Source organism: Lagopus muta, chromosome 5 (assembly GCF_023343835.1).
Source record: "Lagopus muta isolate bLagMut1 chromosome 5, bLagMut1 primary, whole genome shotgun sequence".
Classification (NCBI taxonomy): domain Eukaryota; kingdom Metazoa; phylum Chordata; class Aves; order Galliformes; family Phasianidae; genus Lagopus; species Lagopus muta.
This window is the reverse complement of record NC_064437.1, coordinates 46,620,036-46,645,593: the sequence shown is the minus strand read 5'-3', so window position 1 is coordinate 46,645,593 and position 25,558 is coordinate 46,620,036. Positions and strand designations below refer to the sequence as shown.

The following is a 25,558-nucleotide window of genomic DNA, read 5'->3' as shown; positions in this document are numbered from 1 at the left end:
AATTCCTTGCAGTCTTGACCTCAGAATGGCCTTCCATGGTCCTGTGACACATCAGAACCTCATGGCCCCACTCCAGACACATATGCTGACATTTAAGCATGAGTATTTGCAGAATGAGAGCAAAACATACAGATTTAGAGATTCACTGCCTCCCCAATACATATTCCACGGCAAACATTCTGGGACTCTTAGATTCCCCATGCATTTATCTGTTGCCATTTTGATTTCTGGTTTGAACTGTAGCAGAGCTTGCAGTTAATCCAGTAGTCATGAAAAATCCCAGGTTAGCTTGCTCTCTGAACTTGAGTTCACTTAGTACCAGTCACAAATAATACAGAACACTCTTGTGACTCTGTCTCCTAAAACCTTGGTCCTGACCTGGAACATTTTGGAGTAAGGGTCCAGCTTGATTCAAGCTGTTTGCAATCAACCATAGTGACTGGACCATAACAGTCCATGATGCCCTGGAGGTCTGTAAACACCCCAGAGGAGAAGCTGGATCACCTATATACTCATTCCGTTTCCGGCAGTGAAATCATAGCCATTTCACCCTGGCCTGAATTAAAACTATGGATAAGTGAGGAAAAGCTCAATCTCTAAATCTCTAACTGACCCATTAATTAACCTTTCTGGTAAATGAAACATCACCTTCTCTTTCAGGGAGCACTTAGGCTTTACTGCAGAGAATACCAGTGTTAGCTAGAGCTTTTTCCAGCTACTATTTCTAGCGTAGTAATGGCAACATGCCCCTGTTGTGCAAGGTGCATTTACTGGCTGTGTCTAGTCCAAATACCTGTGGTGAAGCTGTCACGCTGCGGTTAGGGGAGAGTGACACAGGTGGGTCTGGATATTCAATGGCATTCTTGACCACTGGCCGTTTGAGCACTTCCACATAAGTTACAGGGAAGATGCCTTGGCGACTGGTGCCAGAGATTCTTCCTTCATACCAGTTCTCATCCACTCGTCGAATCAACGTGATCCTTTCACCCTGTTGAAAGAGCGGCAATGAAGTCAAAACAGATTACATTTTTAATCTTGCTGCAATCAACTTAAAACAATCTGTGGCTCTCAGCCTTCCTTATTTCCCAGTTATGTAGTCCTTACCCTAACCTCTGGGTGGGAATGATACTCTTCAGTTCAGAGAAGAAAGAAACATAGACCCTTTGGTGCACTTTTTAGACTGCCTACAGGTTATGTTCATCTCACATTTTCAAGACTATACATACTAAAGTTAGCTTAAAAATGGAAAACAGAGGCTGTAGTCTGACTGTGACATCCTTTAGGGGTATGAGAGGTATGTGGAATATGCACAGGTCTGCAGTTTAAACCAGATCTCTCTATGCTCTCTCTCTTGTTTTACTGACAAATGAAGTGACTTTCAGATCCTTAATACGAACTATAAGCCCCGCCTTCATACATAATTAAAAGACAGCTGACAAGATCTAATTTGAGCATCATGAAAGCAGGATGCTGGTTGAGAAAGAGAAATTCTGCTGTTTAAATGTGTTTGACTGCACTGAACAGTCATTACAGAACTAATTCCTATTCTCTGACTGCAATCAGATCTAGGAAGTCACTTCAGCATGACAGAATGTCGCCTGCCTTGCCTCGTTTAATGACTTGGTTTGTAGTGCGAGGGAAGGGGAATCTGGCTTTCCTCTTATTGAATCACCATTCTCACAAGACTATGTGCATCTCCACTGGAAAGGATCATACTGCAGACATGTCATCAAATATTTAATTTTCTTTGCACAGCCCAGCTTACAGCATTTGCACTCCAAGTATCTTCTCAGCTAAACCTAAGAAAGCAATTGGCACTTCTTGATTCAGCTGATCTGCAACACTCTCATCACAATACACAACAATAGGGTAAAAACATGGGTGATGAGGGTGAATCCTTGACAAAAAGGTTGATCTTACTGTCATTTGGACAGTATTCCATCCATTTGGAAAGTTACTGGCATTACAAAACTTTTGTCTGGACTCAATTCATCAGTGCAACTTAGGTCTTACCTTTCTGAAAGACATTTCTACTTGAGTATCACCATTGAAGTTGAACTTAGCAATAGCATCTCCATATTCCAATACTTGCAATGGTAATGGCTTTTTGGGCTGAGCTTTCTCAGCTGGTGGGAGAAGCTAGAATGAACAAACAAAATCAAGAGAGTTGCATGAAAAAAGCTCATGAAATCATCACTAGCAAAAAGGGAATGGGCAAAGAGAACACCTCCAGGTTAAGCAGCTACCTCTATATAGGATCGTGGGAAGATGCCAACTCTGCCATGGTGTTCACCTTCATACCAATTCTGGTCAATCTGCTTGTAAATGTAAACAATATCTCCTTTTTGCAGAGGAAGTTCCCTGTTAACAACACAAGTACTCCATCAGAATTCCACTGGAGATCAGATGGGTTCTTTTTCTGTTCAGCAACTCCTAAGTAACAAGATCTGCAACATCCCTATAGATACACATCATGCTCCAATCAAAGTGAAGGCTATATGTTGAGAATTACCCTGTTCACACCATCATGTGCAAAGAACTCTCTTGCTCTTTGTGTATTCTGTTAAAAAAAAAAAAAAAAAAAAGAAACAACCAGACTTATGAGGGCCCTACTGACTACACATCCTTCCAGCAGCAGTGGGGTCAAACTCAAGCAAAAGGTGCCACTGGCTGCTCTCCATGTTGGATATGGTGGGAGGACTGGAAGCTGTGCTCAGTTCCTGCTTCAAAACTGGTCATGACACAAGAGCTTCCAAAATGACACATGATTTTAATGGAAGGTTGTTTAGTGATTAGATGAACCCTCAAACACACAGAAGTTGATTCTGTGAATATTACACTTGGGTCAGCCAGTGGCTGTGCAACCACTGACCTCATGTGGGATAACAGTTGGGATTTGAATCCAGAGTCTTCAGTGCTAGAATTGTGAAGAAGGTACTCATATTGTAGTCAGCTTGTACTAGGCTCATAAGCCCACTGTGTGGTTCCCGATGGAAAAACAAGCAACCCAGACTTTCCTATCACAATTTTCACAAGCTCTGCTTCACTTTTGTCTGATACCTCGCATGTTCTCCTCAAGGGACATAATAGTTAGCCCTTGCATTTGCTTCAGTTTTTCTGCAGGTCCTGGGGTCCAATGCTTTGTAAATCATTATAAATCATCACCTATAGACATATAACAAAACCATCCCAGGGCAGCACCTGAGCAGAAAATCAGTCACTCATTCACTGAATTCTGTTCTTTCTTCCTTTCCTAGCAATGTTAAAATGAGACCCTCTCAAGGCTTGTGCAAGATTCATATTATTTTTCCCTGCCCTGCTGCAGACACCTTGCCTGGGCTGAGTACTGAAATGTGAATTCTAATTCTATGAAACTTCATAAATGCAGCATCCTTGAGGAAAAGACAGAAGAACAGTAAGAGAAATAGGAAAAAGTTATACTCACTTCAGAGTCTGTGCTTTGAAGTCAAACTTGGCTCTAGCAGGTCTCATCTAGAGATCAGGAAAAAAAAAATCAACATAAAGATAATAATCAGGTTTTCCATCCTCTTCTGAGGAACAACACGCCAAACTCTTCTACAGATAGCATTAGTCTAGGGATGGAAATGAACACAGGTGTTCTGCTACAAGCTTAGTGCAACTGGTGCTACACTGTAAATATGTTGGATGGGTCACTGGGCCTCTTACCAGGGCAAAAAGTGCCAACTTGTGGTATAACAGCACTTAAATAGGACTTAACAGCAGCAAATCTTAAAACGTGACCAATGCTGGCGAATAAAAGCTGCTTCAGTAACTACAGTTACAGAGGCTCTGGGACTAAATTCCCCTCATGGAGAGGATCGGTGTGCAAAATTCACCAGCTGGCAAAAGAAAAAGGTAGGATTTTATTTGATGTGGCTCCTTACTGATTATTATCTGGCCCTGCTGAATCCTGCAATGTGATCCAAGTAGAATTGGTAGGAAAGAGACAAAGGTGAGAAGGAAGTATAAATAAATAAAATGTGTTCATTAAAAATATCTTCAGTAGCTATAAAGCCAAAGAGGACATGCTGAGAGCAGGCCCAGGCTTTAAAATTTCATTTATCTGGCTCATTTTCTAATTGCCACAGAACATTTGGACAATTTTCAAGTCATTCTGGTAATGAAGCATAAAATAAGTACTAGTTGCATTTATGGAGTGTTTGAAATGACATAAGCAAAAGGCAGAAATATATAACCTATCCAAATGGTAATCTCCTCGCCCACCGCCACACTGCACCTCTGGGGAAACAAAGCAGCTGTAAGAGCCACAGGAGCATCCCCTAAGGCAGGACGTAGCACCTGGCCAGCACACCTGGCCCAGCACCCAGCCCCAGGGAGAAGTGGCTCAGCCTCACAGAAAAACCATCCATCTCCTCCTTTGTCTCTTTCAAAAGACCAATCAGGTCGCACTCAGTGAAACATGCTGAGCCTTTTTTCCAGTTGTTTCCCAAGGACATGAAGCAACTTTTGATAGGAGATGAGGCAATCTATTTCTAACAAAAACTATGAGACAGTCACATGGCCAAGGTCAACAAGGCATGAAGTTTCTAAGCATAAGGCACAGACAGAAGGCAATGTAGCAATATGATGCAAAGGATGTAGAATGCCTTTGATTCACTAAAAGTAGCTGATATTTAAAGGCATGCATCACATGTGTGCACCAGCAATTCTCAGCAGGCATGCTTTAACATATGCAGCTTGGTATAGAGATACCTATTCATTTACCAGGCACGAGAGTCAAAGCAGTTCTAAATGAAGCCAGAATGGGAAAAGGGAAGGGGTAAAAAAAACAAACAACATTCTCTGAAGAGCTAATGTCGGCCTAAAGCACAACGTTGTGAGAGGCAAATATTGCTTTGGGTCAAGCAGCAGACTGAGGTAACTAAAACAGACCTCTGACCCAGATTTCCTCTTTGCTGTATCGTCTACATTTAGGAGGTCCCCAAATCGCTCATTAGTGATAAACTGATGGTGCGTTGGAATGACCCCTGTGTGCCTTCTAGCTGCAATATCAGCTTCTTCTTGCTCACGTTTAAGCCGTCTCTGGTCCTCTAAAAGTTTCTGCCATAAAATTGCATAAAATGGGCAGTAAATCATCTAGTTAAGGCCATTTGAAAGCTGCCACAAATGTGACTTTAATAAAATAGCTGGGACTTTACAGTTTAACATAGAATACTGATTCAATGAACACAATACCATTAGATTTAGCAGGCACAAAAGTACATCGCAGTAATGGCATAATGGAAATCCAGCTCATAGAGTGGATCTGATCCAAAGCTGATGGAAGTCAATGGGAGTTTGTCTAAGCTTGGGCCTGGCTCTGAGAGCTTATTAGATAAGGGGAGGCTGCAGATAATGCAGATGGCTAACAAGGAGTTTCTCTCATTGACATCCAAGAGACCTGAATCAGCTGCACACATAAGCTGAGGCACCAAACTCCCCTGAGCTCTGAAAGGAGCTTGGGAGAGTGTCTACCCACACCCAGGTGCCAGATTCCCCCATTCTTCCTCTGGGGTCAATTAATATATTTCTGTACTGCTCTATAATTTGAAATCAGCAGGTGGAACTCAGAGCCCTGCTCTTAGGTGAGTTTTCTTGCTGGATTTTGACACTGGGAGCATTACTAATGGGAGAAGACTGCAAAAAAATATTGTTTACATCGGAATTAAGAACCTTTTACCCATATTTCAAAAGATACACAAACACTTGAGCTCAGAACGGTAGTACAATTCTTCATTAAAAATACTCCTTGGTTTTATTTCATTTTACAATTATTAATTACTTTTGCAAACAGCTTTCTGGAAATCAAACACTTTTTAACTTCTTTAGCTCTGTTTGAATACTCCCTGTGCTGAAAATTCTGTATTGCTTTCTTATTATTCAGTTTGCCCATACATTATCTAACCATTTTGAAAAGGACTGACACATTCTGTTGACAATATGACACATCAAAGAATTCTAGTTTGCACCAGGGAAAAGCTTCCCACTTACTGATGGCTTGGAATGTCTTACATTTTCTACTCAAAACCTGAGGGCTCCCACAGGAAATGAACATTCTGACCAGTCTGATTAATACTGACTCAGGTGGCTTGCTTGGAGAACAGTAAAAAATTAAGTCACTTGTAGAATAAACATTTCATCTTTATCTGCAAGTCCTGAGGTGCTGCACTACATCTCACATACTTATCCAACCTTTTTACATTCTTTATAACCCCTCTACACCATTCTGTGCAACTGACACAAACTGTAAGGTTCATTTTAAACAAAAGGTAAAGGGAACTATGCATCACACAATAAATCAGCACTAGAGGCAGTATTAAAACTAAAACTTTCTAGCTCCCGTTTCTTGTTCTAACTTATATACATATCAGTCACCATATAATTTGTCCTTTAAAAAGGGTTACAGCTGTATTTCTTGTGTGTGGAGCTGCAGTAGCTGTTATTAGGCCATAGAAGAAGGCATTACCTCTTTATCATCATAACGTCTGCGGACAATTTCTTCTGGAGTTTCCATGTAATCAACTGGTGCAAAATGCCTTGGTGATTCTGAATCTACTTCGAAACAACATAAGGAAGTTAAAATACAAATGGATTTACCTAGCATAACCAGAAAGGAAAAAAATAAATATTTTTAAACAATTTGCTTCCATTAAAATAGTAAAGATTCTCAATTGCCACTAACTAAATTGCCAATCAGATGTCGATAATTTATCTATTTTCATTTTTTTCCCTTTTGGGCTGTACTTGTTAACAAAGATCTAAAAACAGGGAGAAAATAAAGGCACGGGAAAGAGTAAAAACATAGAAGGACTTTGTGAAGAAAAGATTTGCTGCCATCAAAATATGATTTGGCATTTAACTGCAGAGGAAAGTTTAACATACACACACACACACACACACACACACACACAACCAGACCTTGAGAAACTGCTCCTTAAAGCAAATCATATGGGTTTGTTTTATACTCCCATGTGTGCAAATGATACAGGACTAGAAATATCTCATGTTGAGATTCTTGTATCCCAGGAGTTGCTTGAGAGACCAGCTGAACCCGGTGTGATTAGAAAGGCAGCGGTAACCGTTTCTCAGAAGTGCAGCTGTTTACATGTCCTGAACAAAAATGCTCAGCAAGACACGCAAAGGACGTAAGACACACCATTAAAAAAAAAAATTGGGAGAGTCAGGAGATGCAAGGGTGGGGAGTAAAAATGCAAGGGTTGTGAAAGGAAGGAGAGGGAAAGCAATACAGATGAAGGGACAGTGGTAAAGAACACAAAAAGCCACCTCCTAGGTACGTCCCAAGTTCACTTTGCGGGTTGTTGTTTGTGTCCAAGCTGTGATAGAGGGCATATGGAATTGGGTTCCCATTGTGTAAGGAGTCAGGAGTGTCAGAGCGGCCCATGGAGCTATCTCGGCTAGATCCCATGCTGGGGAAGTAGCTAAGCCTCTCCACAACATCAAAGGAAGACAGGCGCCTGGGGGCTAGAGGCCTGCTTCTGGAGCACAGCTCATGCTGGAAGTGATGACTCTTGTCTCCTACACTCCCCTGCAGCTGTATGGGGTCATCCCGGTTCTGGGGGCTGGGCACTGCCAGGGCTCCAGGGCAGTCTGGGGGTGGAGTCCTGCTGGACTTGTGCTGGAAGGGCTTTTTCACTCGGAAGGGAAGTGGGCTCATTAGGTAGACATTTCTGGGGAGCGTGTGTCTGTCCCCATAGATTCCTTTGGAATCAGTGTTCCTGATGGCTTGCTGCTGCTCATGCCTTCGGATGGTAGTGAACCTGGTGTAGGAAGCTGGGCATGTGCCTTTGCATCTGTTGACTTTATGCTTCTGAGGCCCATTGATGTTGCTGTTGCTGCTGCCACTGTCATTGGATGCATTTGAGAGGAGATCTATCTCGTCTGTGCAAGCTGAAAGTGTGTCCATAGGGATAGCATCACTGACATCTGAAGCTGTGTCCTCCACATTGCTGCAGGAATGGGAGGATTTGTCTGCCAAGCTGGCAGCATCCTTCTCTTCTTGGTTTATTTTTGGCAAATCCAGAAGAATCTCTGCGGAGTAGGCAGAACCTAGACAAGCTTGAGACTGGAGAGAAGTAGTGAATTTGCTTTGTCCAGTGGAAAAGTCAAGTGCGGGCATCGATCGGGATCTCTGGATCAGCTGTTCAAAGGCACTGATACGGGAGGAAACAGTGTCTTTGGGGATCTGCTCTGAATCCTCTCGACTAAGGCTGTGTTCCATCCTGTCCTTTGCTTCGTTCTCAAATTGAGATGCAATGTCCCTCACACTGCAGGAAGAGACTGTGCCCAACTGGATCCTGGACCGGTTGATCTGGTGCATGTCTTTATACAGCATTGTAAACTCCATTCCGCTCTTCCTGGAGGCAGGGAATAGGCAGCCTTTTCTAGAGTTGGTGCCATACTCCTGTAGGCTCATGGTACTGCCAGACTTGATGACATATTCCTGCTTTGACTTCATCAACATGTTTTCTATGCTTTCCCCTATGTCTACCATAAAAGACTTTTTATTATCAAACAACGCAACGGAGCTACGAAGGTTTTCACAGCTTTGAGCTTTCTCATGAGACAGCAAGATACCCTTCTTGTCCTGCCCAAGAGCAGCTGGAGCTGCTAGCTTGGGTTTGAATTTAGAAGGGAGGATTTCAGTAATGCAGGCTTTTGCAGCTGATAAGGGCTTCTTATGTTTACATGCGTGACCTAACATACCGGTATGACTAGCGTTAAAGGTTCGGCTATTAACTGAAGAGGGTGCAGTCATATGAGCATTCCCACCTTTACGATCCACTGGTAAGCATGCAGAATAAAATAAATACAACCTGTTAGCTTAAGTGCTAGAAAGCTATTGAGAAAGGAGAGAAAACATGCTTGGATTTCATAAAATGCACTTTAAAGAAACAATGTTCCAAAACATAAAGAAAAGCAGGAAGACACTGCACAACAAGCCGCGCTCACAGAAGTAGGTGAAATGCTGCTAATAGTTCTAAGATGAGAGGCTCAGCCAGAAGTGCCTGCTGCACTTTGAAGGTATTATCCTAAAAAGTTCTGAGCATCATCAGCTTCCAGGGAAGCGGTGGCATCACGGAAAAGGACAGCTGAACTCTGGGCGGGATTAAGGTGTCAGCACGAATGCACAGGCACTAACATTGCAAAAGTGGCTTAATATTAAGCCTGTAATCACACCTACTATGTTCTCACCATAGTGCTTTCCAAAAAGTTAACTACTGAGGGAGAAGAAAAATCAAGGGCTGACTGTGCAAGCACAAGCAGGCTGCATCAGCTGGCCTTACCCAAGAGCCAGATTAGAGATTCCCCGTGCTAGGAGCAAACTGAGTATGCTTCAGAATGGTGTGAGCCATGTTTCCTTTAAAAATCAAGGAGTCAAATGAGGACATTTTCTAACATCAGATCCAGTCTGGGTTCAGCTGTGACTGCAGTTTCTTAGATCTGTTTCTGATTTGAGTACATATTAAGATGTCAAAATAGCCATTCAGGCTCAATTGCTGTTTGGAGAACAATAAATTGAACAGATTTTTTCTGTTCAGCTCCAGTTTAACTCCCTGCCCCAAAGGCTGGACATAGTGCTGAAAAAAATAGCTGGAAAATGGAGACAGAGACCTTTTTGGTGTGAACGCACTATTTTTAGGAAGAGCAGTTCAGAAACCCAATGCATTCTTTCCCCAGTCCTCTCCTCATCTGAAGCCATTTTTAGGTTGAAGTTGGCTCAGAGATACATTCCCTAACACAACTCCCTGACTGGAGCCAGCTCTTCCTTGACTTAATCTTCTAGAGAGCCCACAATGGGGGGAGCAATGGGGAGATGAACACAACAGTCTCTGCTGCCTTGCTGCCTCACAGATTGCAGGGCACTGCTGTCTCAATGTCCTGTGCATTCTCTGCACACCCCTCAGGCAGGAGGCTGTGGAGCACATGGTGCCAGCTACCCCAGGGCATCTGGGCCAGCAGACATGCTGTGGCCTGCTGAGAGATCCAATAGAAAGAGCAGAAAAGGCAGGGAAGGGCTGTAGCATGACAATGCATGGTGCAGATGGACAGCAAGGCCAGATCAAGCAGCCTGGAGGAGTGTGAAGGTGTGGGACAGAGGGAGCTGGTCCCTGCTGTGGTGAGGAACCTGGATCAGGTAAAGGCATCATGAAAAACACTGGTTGGTGTGGGCTGAGGGAGAAAAGAAAGAAAACTAGAGATGGCAAAGAGGAAGGACAGAGGAACCCTCAATTGGCTTGAGCAGGACTGTAAACCCTGCAGTGCTTTGCTCCATATTACCATACTTTTGATACATTGTACAGAATGGAGGTCAGGTCCACACCCTGACAACCCACCTTTTGTGGAAGCAGAGCTAGAAGGACGCTTGAGACCACTCAGCCCCTGGAACGGGATATCTCCACCTTCCAGCACACTCTTGTAAATCTGTCTCTCATTCTCCAAGCCAGCAAGGTCCCCCAGTGCTGGTTCTGAATCCCTCTTCGCTGCGTGGTAGTTGGGTGAATATGTGGAGCTGAAAAACAGTTTGGAAAAAAAAAGGGGGGAGTCACTTGCATTTGTTGAAAGCTTCATGCAGTGAAAGAGCAAACCATACCTGTAAACCCCAGAATAGACTGTACATAAAGAACTGACGCTGAATGAAGAGGTTATGAATATACTGCAAAAATACTGCAAGTTTTGTGCTCCCACAGTATGCTCAGCCTGAGGGAGCTCTCCTAGCTCAGACTCCCAGAAAGCAGGTGGCAGGAAAGCACTCCTCCTTTATTTTACAGATGAGACAACAGGCTCACAGAGGAGATGCATGGTTCCCTTGCAGATGAACAGAAATTCAGTGGCTAGCTGGAAGTGGCATGTTTATCTTCCAGCTCCAGTCCTCTCTCCTCAAACACTAGCACTTTCTCTTCCCTGCTGCAAAGAACAGCTGCTCAGGAATCCATCAGAACTACGTCAGCCTCCCAGCCAGCATTACAGGCCAAGATTCACAGATTTTTCAAGTCATTCAATGAGGGACTATGCAGAGAAGGAACAGCTTTGGGCTACAGACGCTACTGTTTGAAGAGAAATTTCCCAGATGTGCACAGTTCTGTTCAGCTTTCCCTCAGACTTGCACTACAGGAAACATCATGTCCCAGACTCTCACTGACACAAAAACAAAATGCTGAATTCTGAGACAGATGTAAAAAACAAGCACAATCGTAATTTCTTAGGCCCTTAAGTATTGACAGTTTATTACAAATTCCTTTCCTTGATCATGAATCTGACAGCCAGTACACCCCCACATCTGATATCTAGATTTCACTGCTCTCTCTTTGAAGAAGACAAGCCAAAAAAAACCCAAACAACAAAAAACTTTTCATGATATAAAGGGCCATTCCAGGTGCAAAACATCTGCTAAGCAATCAGGCAGATTTTTTTCCTAAAAGCTGAGCTGAGTTCATCTGATACCAGTCTTTGCATTCTCAACCAAGCTCTTAAGAATAAGATGCAGTCTCACACATAAAGCTATTCCTAGCCCAAAGCTTGGTTGCCAGAAAGTTAAAATAATAATAATAATAATAGCCTTTTGCCAATTCACAGAAATGTTCTGATGGCTGGTTTGCATCATGATATCCAAGGAGTGATTCAAATGTATGCAAGTGTGGAAATGCTTGTAGTTATGCCTGCTTGTGGGTAAATCTGTACACACATCTGGTTATTTTGGATGGATGCTGTAGTTACAGGGCAAAGAGAAAGCTTTCATAAGCATCAGAGGACTGCCTGTGAGAGTGGAATTACACAATGTCTAGAACAAAAAGAAGTTTTTTGTTTCTGGACAAGGAAAACTAGGTCACATGCATTCCCATAAATTACTTTTCAAGTTTTCAAGGCCTAGAACAACTCCTACAACCACCAGCGCAGCTTGTGCTACCAGACTTCAGGGGGAACTGAGACAGGCTCCAGCAGATGACATGATTGCAGGAGAGCAAACTTGTCCTGCCTACCAAAAACAGAGGTTTCACAGCTTTGGTAACATTTCTGGGACAGTCAGGAACTCAAGATTCTTATCAGCATCTGTCAAAAGTAAGCTATTCATTCATGCTAATCTTGGAGATTTCCATTTGCTTTACTTCTCTCTCTCTACCAAAAGAAAACTAAAAAGTCATGGGAAAACGAACGACATAATGTCAGTTGGATGCCTGAAGGAGAGCATGCCTTTCCCAACAACCCACGCACACCGAGGAGATCCTTGGACCTTTGGGAAATGCCAAGAAGCAGTCTGGTTACAGGAAGCAGCAGCTCCACAGGAGGAGGAACTCAGCACAGCTCAGCATTTCACCCAGGGATTTTTTTTCTTTCTCTTTCGAAGCAAACCAGCTCCATGTACCAGTCAATTAGCCAGAGTTAATATTAAGTATTCTTCCAGAAAACCAGTGCCACATTCAATCTCTGAGAAATATCGCTACCACTACTTGTTTTCCCTTCCTAGAAGCTAAAAATCACTGCCTTTGAAAAACATCATCCTTTTCCTCTGGCATGCCTACCTGGGAACATGTAATGGGAGACAATCTCACAAGAATAACGGAAATGAATTTCTTTTTTGTTACCAGGCAACAAAATTGTTGGCAAATACGTTATATCTTAGTGTAAGTTGCGTCAAGATGGAGTTACAATTCTGCTTGTTTTTTAAAAAGTTTTTACCTAGCACAATAGCAATTCATATCTAAGCAGTGCCACCGCTCCTGTAATCACTACAAAATTCATTCAAGACCAAGGAGCAGACATCATATCTGAACTCATCTAAAGTACATGTAGAATTTTCCTGGGACATGCATCTGCCTATATCCATCACCAAAAAACAGAGCCAGCCCATTTCCAGTACCCTATATCGTGTCCTACATGCTGCCAGACTATAAAAGAGACATCAAAAAACAACTTGAAAACTTACAAGGAAGAATGGTCTGTGGAAGTTTCCAGAGGAGTAACACCTGCTGTATTCTGCAAAAGTCCAAACAAAGGAGTAATTGATACACACTTACATGCCAGGAGTAAGAAAAAGGCTTGCTTAAGTCATTTTCCATCGCCCAAATATTAGCATTTATGAGACATGGAAGTTTAAGGCAAAATGCAATTTAAGCTGCCGATATCTTTGCAGAAAAGCAACGATTTTCCTGAGTTCCTTTAGGGCAGTGACAGGTTTTTAGCACAGCCAATGCCTTTTTGCAGCGCCTATTCTTTTGTCTGCCAATGAGTCATTGTGCATAAAGCCAAAAGCAAGAAGAGATAATCAGCTGGGCCAGGACCAGGAGACACATGCTCATCATTATTTCCCCAAGCTTTCCCCCCAACCAGTCACTGCCCGATGCTGCTTTAAAGGTACATTACGTTACTGCAGCACAATACGTTCTTAAGCATTCAAAAAAAACAACAAAGCGCTAACAAGAAAAGCAACATTTCAGTTCCATTTCCTTACTTAAGAGAAGCAATGCGAGCTGCACAAGTTCAAGAGCAAAAGCCAGATCTTATCCACTTGCTTTAAATCCATCTAATGCTACCTAGGCACATTATTGAAAAAATGGAAGGCAATTTTAAAAGAAATGCTGCATTTGGTCTCCCCTCATCTACCTGAGGATTCGTACAATGGAAGAAAAAGCAAATCTTGGGTTTGAAAAAGCAGCTTGTTCACGTTCTGTTGAAATGCCGCAGTTTCAAAGAGAGAGAGAGAAAAAAAAAAAAAAGCCCAACAAAAGAAAAAAATAGCATGTTACCAATTTAATCTATCATTTCATGGTTCGGGTCCTGCGGAGCCTCGGAGTGGCAGCAGCTGACCTGCCCTGGAAGGCCACGGCAAGGTGCAGGGTAGGGAAAATGGTGTAAAATCTCTGGGGAATATCCAAATGTTGGGCAGCACACGCTGCTAGCAGGGAGCAGCAAGGCTTGTGCGAAGGGAGGGTTGATGGCAACACGCTTGAAAGGCACGAGATGATGACGTGAGGCTAAGCAAGAATTTTAAGCTGATTGCTGCTGCCTATTCATGTGAAAAATAGAGAGGGTTTGTTGTTTGTTTTTTTTTTTTTTTTTTTGCAGACACCGAACTCAAAACCCTAAAGGGGGACAGAGGTGGGGGACGGGTAGCTGAAAAGGAATGGGGGGAGAGGAAATTGCTGTTTCTGAAAATGGATTTCAAGCCGGATTCTCAGCATCACATTCTATTATTTCTGACAGCGACACAGCAAGCCATGCAGTCAGAATGGTCAGAACCATTATTTATCCCAACCTCATTTAATAATCATCCAGCAGCGAATAGATTAGAGCAGAGAGTTTGGAAACAGGGATTGGCAGCATGAAAAGAATAGGAAATACCTTCTGTGGCTTTTTATGTGGCGCTTTATAAAGCTTCTCCATTTTTTCTAAATCTGCCTCTAACTCAGTCTGGTAGAGGTAGAGGTCTTTTTCTAGATCAGTCTGGTTAAAGAAGGAGAAGAAGAATGGGAAAATGATGCTTAGGGTTAGGGGATATCAAAGGAATGTTAATTCTGAAAAATAAATAAGCGAGCCTTTTTAATTGAAAAAGTCAAAGATGGTATGGACAATAAACAGAAATCCACTAGTAATTAATTGCGTTTCAATGGTTACAGAGGAAATTGATTTAGGCATTTAACATTCAAAATTAAAAGACACGCAGGCCTGCTAGGATCTAATTCTACCAACAATAAAATTATAAAACCCACCTGTAAAAAAAAAAACAAAAAAAGATACTGTGACAATAGGCTGTTAGTATAATTATCACTGCAAGTCAAGATAGCAAAACCACCATTCTAAACTACTGCTGATTATGGTTTAAGAATTGCTTATTAAATCAAATTACTAACTACTTGTTAGGCAAATGAGCTCAAGCCCATTTAAAAAATAAAATCACTCACAGGCACACAAAACCCAAGCAATGTTACAAAAGAAATCCACATACACACACACACACGCAGCAGATGCTGTAGTACAACGTACGTGAGACACAATTACCTTTCTATCCTCTCTAGTAAGGATAGAGCAATCTCCAGGAGTATAATCCCAAATCTTTTTTGGAGGCTGATGGAAAGCAGAGGAAGGAAATGAGGAAATGAAGATAAGGAAGACATCACAGAGAATATGGAAACTGGATTAGAACAGAGCGGGAATACAATAGGGGATTTGCATCAACACTGAAAAGAAATTAAAAACAAACAACAAAACAGAGAAAGAGAGATAGAAAGAGGGATAAATCCGTTCTAGCACGAACATCGAGAGATCACAGGAGGTAAAAGGAAGCACACATGCAGTCTGGGAGGGGCTGCTTTCAGTAGTATTTGGGGACAGCTTTATTACTGTGAGGCGCTCGAAGGGATTTAGGGCTCTCTAGGAGGAGCCTGCAGCTGTGGTTAAAGCATTCTTAATATAGACACAAAAAAAAAATCACAAAACAAAATGGGGAAAAAAAATCACAGTCATAAAAAGCATTTTTTTGCTCATTCTTCTTTTCAAAAGGAAAGGGTAAAATAAGGGCCTTTGGTAAAGAAAAGGGAGATATCTTTCCCACCCACACCAGACTCTGAATACATACCATGTGAACAAATGGCTGAATTTCCAGTGTTGGCATTGTGGGGCAATGAGAATGCAGAGTTGTTATTTGCTATTATTCTCTTCTGGGGAGATGGTTTGTGGTGGTTTTTTTTTTGGTGGAGAGAGTGGGGCACAGGCAAGTTTGGGAAATACTTACTTATAATTGATCCTACAAATAAAGGCTATTTCAAAATACAATTTTTCCTATTTTATGTATGTGTAAATATCAGGGAAGATTATTCAGAGTGAAAGACCTTTGTCCTACCCGAATAATGCCGTACCAATATCCTTCTCTTACCAGACGTGCACCTCACTGACATGTTCAAACACTTCGTTCTTTGTAAAATCAAAATACTTCTGCTCTTCTGCAAACAAAGTAATCTCTGTTGGTTGACAAGCTTAGCATCATCCTAGGAGTCTGTACTGACTGACAGAACTATATTATCAAAGTATCTGACAGGGAATCATGAAAGCATGATTGAGCTACAACATTTGAGTCTTGGTCCAAATTCCATCAGGTTTCCAGACAGTCTGGGTCTATAGTTTGAATCAGGCTCACTTCTAAACTTGGACTGCGACACTAGGGCATGGGGTCAGCAGCCAGTAGACAAGATGGTGCTATAAAGATTCAGGTTTGAAACGTGGAGAGAGGAAGCGGAGGAAAGCAGGTAAGAAGGCAGGGTATGCATGAACCCTTTTTCCAGCCCTCTGTTCATAGCAAAGAGCAGATTCAGGGGCTGGGAGAAGTGTCCAGTGTCCACATGTGTGACCCCACAGTCCCAACAGAAGACTGTGAAGCTCTAGACTGGCTGGCCATCAAATTTGGCTGGTGGGGGGAGAGGGGAGGTGTACCATGGAGTGCAAGATCAGAGGTTGGGAAGAAAGAAGGAGAATGTGGGGATTCAGTCTCCACAACACCCTGGAAAAGCATCCATGCTGCACAGAGCAATCTTCCTGGATGCTCTGCAGGCACACATCAACGTATCTCCCTAGAAACATATCTGGGATATTCAACCAGCAGAGCACTGCTTCAGCTGTCCTTAGGAAGTGCATAGGCTTTCCTCAATGCAAACCCCTATCCTGGTCATTCTGGTATGTTTGGAGACACCACAGCCTTGCAAGAATCCTGTGCTTCCTTCTACCAAGGGTGTTTACTGTCCATGTCCCATAGCCGCCATATTAAAGCCATAAAAATGGGAAAATATGCTTTTACAAGTATACATTATCTGCAGCACTAGGCAGGGAAAGCCTGACCAATCTAAATGGGGCTTAGCCACAACTAGTCACAAAAATCAGATCTTATCGTGGCTAAAGTGAGCAATGATACATGAAGACTACTATTTGGCTGTAGTTGCAGGGCTCAGTGAGAGCTTTGTTGAATTTGTCTTGTTCAAGAGCAGCTATCAGTAGAAGTCTGAAATAGCATCCTCAGTTAAAATGCCCAATGTAATGCTGAAGCACTATGCACATAGCGCCACATTCACTGTCTGGTATAATGTACCAGGATGAACACATATGGTTTTGGAGACAGAGGAAGTTGACATGGGCAGTCACTTAAAAGCAAACTGTAAGAAACCAGGCCTTAACAAAAGTCATGGACATCTCAAACACTTCTGAGGCCTACGTAGCATATGTCGGAAGGCTCTTTGCTACAAAACACAGTTGCCAGTGACAGAATGGACAGCCCAGCCACTGATCGTGCCTGTTTTCCAGCAGAAATTATACTATTACTATATGCAATCAGAATAGGCACGCACCCAAATTCAGACATCTATAAACTGCAGAGGGATTTAATCATATCCTTGAGAACTGTGAGCAATGCTTAGGTTTAAAGAAAACCTGCCCTCTGGCGTCCATATGCAATAGGCTTTGAAACCAGTGCTGAACTCTAAAACACATTTGTTTTATTATATGTGCATGGAAATCTCAGCAGTGTTCAAAAGTGGCGTGTGTGGGCATTCGACAATTTCAAAGAAAAAGAGGAAACAGCCACTGTACTTGGATAAATGTGAGAGGTTGATGCTGACCCTCTGGTGCAGTAAGAGTAGCTTATTAAACAGCATTTAATGATGAGGTTCATTGTGTTTAATCAGTAAGAATCAGTTTAGTTGGTGAGAAAATTATACAGAACCTGTTTTTGTGTGGTTTTTTTTTGTTTTTTTTTTTTTTTGCTGGCAGCCCTAATCACTGATGTGCTCTTCCATCAAAATGTCCTTTGTCCTATCTAATAATTAAGCTTTGCTTCATCCTCTTCCAGAGTGAGAGATCAAGGCTTTCTCTTTCTTTCTTTTTTTTTCCCCATACAGAAAACAACACAGCTCCGCTTGAAAAGAAAGCACTCTGTCAGATTCCTTCGCTTTCAGGGAATGGCCAGGGCTATTCAATGCAGCCTGATGCACATCATTTGGGCAACAGGCAGGTACATGAATAAGGAAAGAATCAGGAAACAGGGTCATAATCAGTCATGGATAACTGCAAATTACTGATCCATAGTTTACAAGGTGAGGCCAGAAATAAGTAACTCATTTACCTAGATTTAAAGCTACCTATCAGCAATCCTAAATCTTTTTAGAAGATGGGAAATTGAAAGAGGACTCTCAGTGAGAACAGGGCATTACTTCTACCATTAAGAGTAATAATGCAGTTTGAATTGTGGTATGCAAAAACAAAAATATTGTCTTGTTGGTAAATACAGCTGGAAGGTGGGTAGTGTTTGTAAATGGCCTCAAAATACTCTAAGCAATCATAAAAGGACTATTTTGCATCAACACCAGGGTGGTATTATGAACAGTCATTTTTAAATGAGTAAGGCAGCTGCTCCAGGTTTAGAGCCTAGCAAAGAGATGTGACAATAATTTAAAAAAAAAAAAAAAAGGGGGAAAAAAAAAAGGCAGGTTGATTTTATTGGTCACTGCAACTATCAAACTTACCGGTTTCCCAAACTCCAATTCCGAAAAGAATTTATACCAAGGTTCATTCTTTAAATCTATCTCTTCTGGGCTTATATCCCGAGTCTAAAGGAATTGGTGATAGGGGAATGGAAGAAAGAGAAGGATAACATTATGCAAAGAATACACAGAAAAAGACTGTTAAAGATGCAGATTCCATAGTTTCCATTCTAAAATGTCGATATTTAGCCTCATAATTTGGAATTTCTATAGCATCTCTCATGAAAGCTATGAACTGCTTTGCGAACATCAGTTAAGCATCATTGTGAGATACATGAATATGAATGAATTGCATTTTACAGATCAGGAGACTCACACAGAAAGAGATTATGCAGCTTGCCCAGATTCACTGGAGGCTCACTGGAAGGGCTGGGAGTCACTCAGTCCCCCAGTTCTATTGTCAGGCATTTCCACTGAGACCAAAGCACAGGTACTGGTTGAATCTCTTTAAACCATCATTTGGTTAAAACAAACAAAACAAGTGAGATTCAGTGAGACTTGAATCAAACATAGCAAAATACTGCATCTTTAACAGCACATGAAAATGTGAGAAACCCTGTTCTATACATTGCAAACAGGGTGAAAGGTGGTTTTCTAAAACAAAGCGGACACAGGTCAGAGAAAGCACATTTCTGAATATTCTCTGATAAGATGGATACAGAGAGACAGTATTACTTGTTTCTTCACAAATAAATGTTAAGAGAATCAGGCTGAACTAAAATGAAGGAAAATCAGACAGGACAGAAAATACTACAGTTGAAAAGAAAATTTCTTTTTATTCATACAACACGAAGTGTGTCCTGATGCAAATCTTCGTGTGATGGGGTTACTGAGGTGGGGGCAGTTCCCAGCATTGCTTGGCACTGCTGGACGTTTCAGATGGCCACAGCCATCAGGCATCACAACAAAAAAAAACAAACCAAAAACAACAACAACAAAAAAGGCTCTATGGAAAGAGCATACAACTGATTCTGAAAGAGGGGCAACACTTCTATCTGAAAGATAAATGGTTATGTTGTGTCTGATCTCTTGTCACCTGGACAATGCCTCCATTTTTTCCCTTTATTGCACTCTAGCTCAAGTACTCATCTCATTATGTAACTGCAGTTACTGAAGATAATAAAAAAACCACTGACATCAGTGGAAGGCTCTTCATTGCCCTGCAATGGTCTTGGATTGGGATTCTGATAGCCACAGCTCCTGGTGTGATCACCAGGAGATATTCACAAATCTGCTGCTTCCTCAGAAACACAAAGATAGACCTAGTTACTAAACAGTGACTAGTTACTGTTGTACTTAATGAGACTGATGTAGATTATGAAGTTACTATTTCAAGATGTTCTTTTTCCTGTGATCTGTGGTTTGAAATTAAAGCTCAAAAAAAAAAAAAATCATCAAAAGTAACACAGCTATAGCATTCTTCTTGTCTTTGGTGATCTCAGTACAGTTTTTCTCAATTGCACTGAATGATGGTCCTGCTTTTGGCTTTTAGATTCTGATTAAACAGCTCCATTAAGTGACTCAAGAAGTCTGAATGCATGAATAGTACCACTGGTTATGTCAGACCTTTCTTAAGGCTTAAGTATACAGACGATGCAGGACTTTTGCCACAAGGTTTAATCTTGGCTATTTATCAAGAGACAAAATTGCCGCTGAGCTCAGCAGAAATCTTAATCCACGATGGACTGAAGAAATGGCACTGTCATACCAAGCTCAAACTACTCCTCCCCGGCACTTTCTCTATTGGGTTGAGCCAACTCCCAGTACAATTGAGAGCCACCCATTGCCTAGTAGTCCAAAAGGCCCCAGATCATACGCTGGTCAGGGGTGACTGTCCTGAAGTCAGTGAGGGACTGTTTGGATCAACTTTTGAACTGTTAATGCACGGAGTGCAGTTTACATTTGGAATCTCACCTGGAATTAGCAATTTCAACCAAATCCTTCAGATTAATGCCTATACAGAACAATTACATGTTTATGTACCAAACTGGTTATTCACTAATAACCTCACTCAGTGTTTCCTAGCGCTTTCAGAGTTGTGCAGAGTTGTAAACTGAAGGACCTTAAGTAGGTAGAGCTGATTTATGCAGGCCTGACAGAGGTTAACATCACCTTTCCTCCCTGTTGCTTCCCATGAGGTCTTCTCATCGAAGCCTGCAGAGTGAGATTTTTGTATTTGCCCTATTTGTCACAACTCACAGCTACTAATTCGAACTAAAATTGGTAACAGTTCACTTAATATTCCAGGCCACACACTAGTGTAGCTGGGGGGTCAGCTCACATTCAGTTCTGCCACCTCTGCCATGGAAGGAGTGAGATCCAGCGGAGGAAGAAAGTAGCCAAGGGGCTGTGTCCTAAAGCATCTCAGAAGCATCCGCTGAAGTACATTACTAGCACTCTAAGAAGTTGTTCAGTGTTTAAAGCTAATGGCATCAAAAGAACACAGAAACTGAACCAGGCAGCTTTGTTTCATAATGCTTTCAACCCTACTTCTGTGCCCTAGAAAAAGTACAGCTGGCGACACAGCTGCTGCAGAGGTCAGTGTCAAACACGGATTAAAAACTAGGGTTAGTGATCCATACTTAACACAGAAAACAACATATCCCAAAGTAAAGCAGCCTCTCAGTCCTCATGGATTTTGCTTTATAAAGAGAGACAATATTATGCAAAACGATTTTCAAAACAAAATACAACAGAATACATCACACGATCACTGCAATGTAAACATAAGGAATCCTATCGGAATGGAACTGGACAAGAACTCAGTATCATGTATATCATGTATATCATGTATATATCACATTCACAGGATTAAGGCACAATCTAGGAAAAGATAAACATTACCATTTTTTCACTGTTCAGAACTGAGGACTTTCCTGGCTGATAGTCATAAATGCTCCTGGGCTCTGCACGGTATTTTCTAGTGTCCACCTTCTTGTCTGGAGGCTCCCAGTCCGTCCTGGGGAAAGAAAGATCAGTTAATGCAAATCACTGTGGTTTCCATGGAAGCAAGTACTTCTTTTGACAGGCACCTTCTCCTGCTAATCCTGGTTTCATTAGAGTACTTCCTTCATTCTGGAAAGAAATGTCCTGCAAGAGAAGCAGGTCAGATAGGACTCATGATTGTATATTTGTTTTTCTACAACAAGAAGAATTTGACACAGCTCAGATGCTGAAACCACTGGAATACGATGGGTTGGGTGTCTTTTTCATACTTCAATGAAATTTCAGAGTTTCATGTCTTTCCTGATTGAAAATAATGTAATGATGGAGTACAAATTAAGCTCACAAATACCAGCGTGTCCAAACATGGAGGAAAATTCAGACTAACTCTCTCCTGCTAAACCACTCCATTTTTGCCATGCCACTGAGTTCTCACCTCTTCACACAGAAGTGCAGCAGCCTAACCAGAACTACTGCTGCTCCAGGTTTGCTCCCACTTACCCTATTGATCCGGTTGACAGTAGGAACCACCCACTGAGATACCCTTGTCTCTTCACTGATTTTGGAAGACACAGGCAAGTAAGTTCTCTTTTAAAGTAAGGCAAGATGATAATCAAAATGACTAGACCATCAACACTGTGCAAACTTCCACAGTGTTAATCATTACTGCTTGGAATTAACTTGATGGCTTAAGATTCCAGTCCCAGAGAAACTTTGCCCTGGTGAAACATTGTTTCGTTACTAGATAACAGGAAGCACTACTTATCATAACTCTTTCATTTGCAAGAATTTTTGCAAAGGGCCAATGTACTCTGCCTTCAACTTCTGTGTAAGGAAGAGATGTTCCATCAGTTCTATGGCCTGAGATGTTTACCGAAATAGCACTCTCAAATCACAGCATTACATATTTGAGGCATTAAGTGAAAAACATTAAAAGCATGCGGAAATTAGTGAAGGAAGGAGGAATTCAAAAGCTGGGAGAATTCCACAGGACATACAATATTCATTGCCCTTTCTGCTTTCCCTTCATTTGGTAAATGCATTCATTATTCTTATAAAGAGTTTTTAAATGCTTGGTAACAAACAAAGCAAAAGATCAGGACGGAAATCATCTTGAAAGCTTACTAGTAATCATGAAAGCTAACTCGACTCTACTTCCAGTAAAGTCCATTATGAGTGAGACGACTCAGAGAAGGGCAGTGTAAAAAACTTTTACCAAGGTTCAGCATAAATTCACTTCTTGCCCCTCTGCAATTACTGCTGTTCACTGTATTCTGAGGCATCTTTACAGCATCACACTGAACAGAGAGCTTCCACTGTGCTTATGTGTATAGACAATACTCTAGGAAACACTGCTCACCCCAGCAGAAAACTACCTATGTAACAGTGAGTGTGATGCCTGCTCAGTAAATGATGCAATGGCAGAGGAAGCCGCGGCAACAAAGGAGTTAATTAGTGTCCTGCAGACAAGTCAGAGTTAAAAGTACACCTCCACCTCCCCAAAAACAACTGGAGTCATGAACCTAAACTTCCATATTTGTTCTCTTCCTATTCACAACTTTCAGACACTCTTCCACTATTGATCCAAACATATCTTAGTTCGGGTCACCTTTCAGGGCTGGATTTCAGCAATGAAGTACGGTTTGGTAGGGGCAAAGTGGCAGACCTCTTAAACACCTTCTCTGAGTCAATATGGTCCATCTCACTCTTGGAGCGAGGAACTGAAGGCTGGCTTCTGGCTGTGGAATAAATCAAATACAGAGATGTTGGTGAAATGGATAAGAGGCCAACAAATACATACTTTATATATCGCCTTATGTTTGAAATATCATACAAGAAAAGGGAATTACTTACTGTCCTCACAATAGGAATAACGAGGAGAGTATGAATCAGAATCTTCATCTGAAAGACAAAAGCATTTTGCAAGTGAGCTGAAAAAGCCCTCCAAATGAAGCATCAGAAATCCTTTTCATTTCCACTCTTAATTGGCCATAACTAGAGAGTAATACACTCAATACCTACCACAGAGAGGATCCTAAAAAAGAAAATGCCAATGAGATTTAAATTGCATTTTAAAAATGCTTCCTAGATTAGATATAAATATTAATGTAGTACTTATACCTTTCTCCAGCCTCTCAAAGCACTTTAAAAAACAATCACTTTTTGTCACAAAACGCCTCCAGAGCAAGTGTTATTAGATCCACTTTATCAAAAGCTGAAAGATAAATCGAGAATCTAAATGCTGAACCGTATGCCTAAAATAACTCATTAGGTGCTAGACACAGTAATAGAGCTGAGGAGTCCTGTTCTCAATCACACACAGTAATCACTGGGCCATCTTGCTAGTATTAAGTAGCACACCAAATTGAAGTATGTTCACTGACTCAGATTATCTTTAAACATTGATAACATTCCTGGCACAATACATGCATGTATAATTGCACTAAGAGATTGTCCTTGCTCTAAAGAGCTTACCTTTCGAATAGAAAAGATATGTCTACAGAATGCAATAGAGGGGGGTTCAAGCAGCTCTACAAGAGCTAGCAATGACAGTCATGACTGTAGTGCCCAGGGCACGTGCACACCTAAAAGAGGCGGGGAGGATGGTAGCATTACTGCCCACACTCTACAGGTGATGTCCAGAGACTAGCTTTGATTATCAAAAACCTACAGGTATCTTTTTCACCATATTCATCATGCTTTGGAATAAATCCTCAATGAACTGTATCTAATAGCATGAGGAACTAGGATCAGAACTGGAAACTGGATCCACAGACCCATCATCTTTCTCTACCAATGAGGGTTCCAACTATCAGGGAAGTGTACTTGGGATACCTGTAAGACTTCAAGGCAAAACACAAGAAGATAAAATGCAATGCCTGCAAAGAAAATCATGAGTAAAGATACTGCTAACAGCTCTGTGAATAAACCACTGAAATAGCCAGATAAAAATAGAGAAAAGCAGAAATAGATGAAGTAAAGAACATACTGTACTTTTGTCGCATTAACTTAGTGATGTCAATCAACAGACTAAAACAATTTGTAGCTTCTCTCTCTCAAAGAGTAGCTGCTATATCCAGCCTCATCTGCTGGAAAAACAATTTGGCTAATACAGCTGACCTGAACTTGCACTCATCGCTTAACTGAGCTTTTCAGAAAGGCTCAGAGAGGTCTTAACTCTTAGCCCTGCTGCTGAATTTCTCTTGGTGAACGAATTAGAAGGTTTAAGTTCTAAATACAGTTACTGATTTCTGGTATGCTTATTATAGCCTTCAGGAAAAAAAAATAAGAAATAAAAATAAAATCAGGCCAATTTTCATGTTTCAGACTAAAATGACAGAGAACAACTGTTGATCTATTTAATAACAGGGAATTGTTGAAAAAGTTGACCGCTATTGCTATACAAAAAGTGGGTGCATACAAATACCAAAATACTTGGTAAATCACCATCTGCACATACAAACAGATACATCTAATACCATCTTCACATCCATTCAAGCTCTCAGTATTATTTAATGCTAGTGAGCAATTAAAAAATTGATCTACTCACTCAAAAATAATTGTCAATACTCATTAAGTATTGTTGTTCAGGCAGGAAAAAATAATTTCAGATAAATGCTAAGTTTCCAATTGCGAAGATTTTAATAGCTAAAGTAGTGAGGAAGAAAATGATACTGTTCTAAGAGAACATTTCTGAGGGAGAAAACACAGGCATTCTTCTATTTTATAGCAATGAACAGTAAAACACAGAAATCTGGAATGACCCCATAAAGTTTAAATCAGAGATGAGCAATTTGAACAGGATCTCCTGAGCAACATCCTATCTATGCAACACTTAGTGGAGCTGGGCACAGCCAAATCATCCCTTTAAAATCTGATTCTTTTTGCAAAAAGTGGCAGTCCCCTGGCAGCTCCTAGAGAATCTACAGAGTGTTCTGTTGTTGCTGTTATCTGTTTTTAAGGCTGGCTAAAATCTCTAGATTTCAATATTCTTACACTTCAAAAGAATTTTAGAGAAGAACCCAATCTTAATGTTTTTAGGAGATCTTACACAA

The 25,558-nt window shown here is 41.3% G+C and overlaps 1 protein-coding gene across 19 annotated transcripts in view; it reads right to left on the bottom strand.

Moving 5' to 3' along the window:
- SORBS1 (sorbin and SH3 domain containing 1) overlaps window positions 1–25,558 on the bottom strand; it is a 74,156-nt gene that overhangs the window by 12,688 nt on the left and 35,910 nt on the right. For 6 of the 19 annotated variants that reach the window (XM_048946722.1, XM_048946723.1, XM_048946724.1 and 3 more), the window contains 15 exons: window positions 23,358–23,405; window positions 23,113–23,242; window positions 21,405–21,519; window positions 18,543–18,626; window positions 15,037–15,102; window positions 14,380–14,481; window positions 12,965–13,014; window positions 10,377–10,552; window positions 7,306–8,823; window positions 6,488–6,573; window positions 4,915–5,082; window positions 3,446–3,492; window positions 2,247–2,361; window positions 2,014–2,139; window positions 794–988 (listed from right to left, as the gene is read on the bottom strand). In XM_048946722.1, the coding sequence (XP_048802679.1) occupies window positions 794–988; window positions 2,014–2,139; window positions 2,247–2,361; window positions 3,446–3,492; window positions 4,915–5,082; window positions 6,488–6,573; window positions 7,306–8,823; window positions 10,377–10,552; window positions 12,965–13,014; window positions 14,380–14,481; window positions 15,037–15,102; window positions 18,543–18,626; window positions 21,405–21,519; window positions 23,113–23,242; window positions 23,358–23,405 (3,026 nt within the window). The remainder of the gene's footprint in view (window positions 1–793; window positions 989–2,013; window positions 2,140–2,246; window positions 2,362–3,445; window positions 3,493–4,914; window positions 5,083–6,487; window positions 6,574–7,305; window positions 8,824–10,376; window positions 10,553–12,964; window positions 13,015–14,379; window positions 14,482–15,036; window positions 15,103–18,542; window positions 18,627–21,404; window positions 21,520–23,112; window positions 23,243–23,357; window positions 23,406–25,558) is intronic. The other 13 variants (XM_048946729.1, XM_048946731.1, XM_048946732.1 and 10 more) reach the window with 4 other exon arrangements.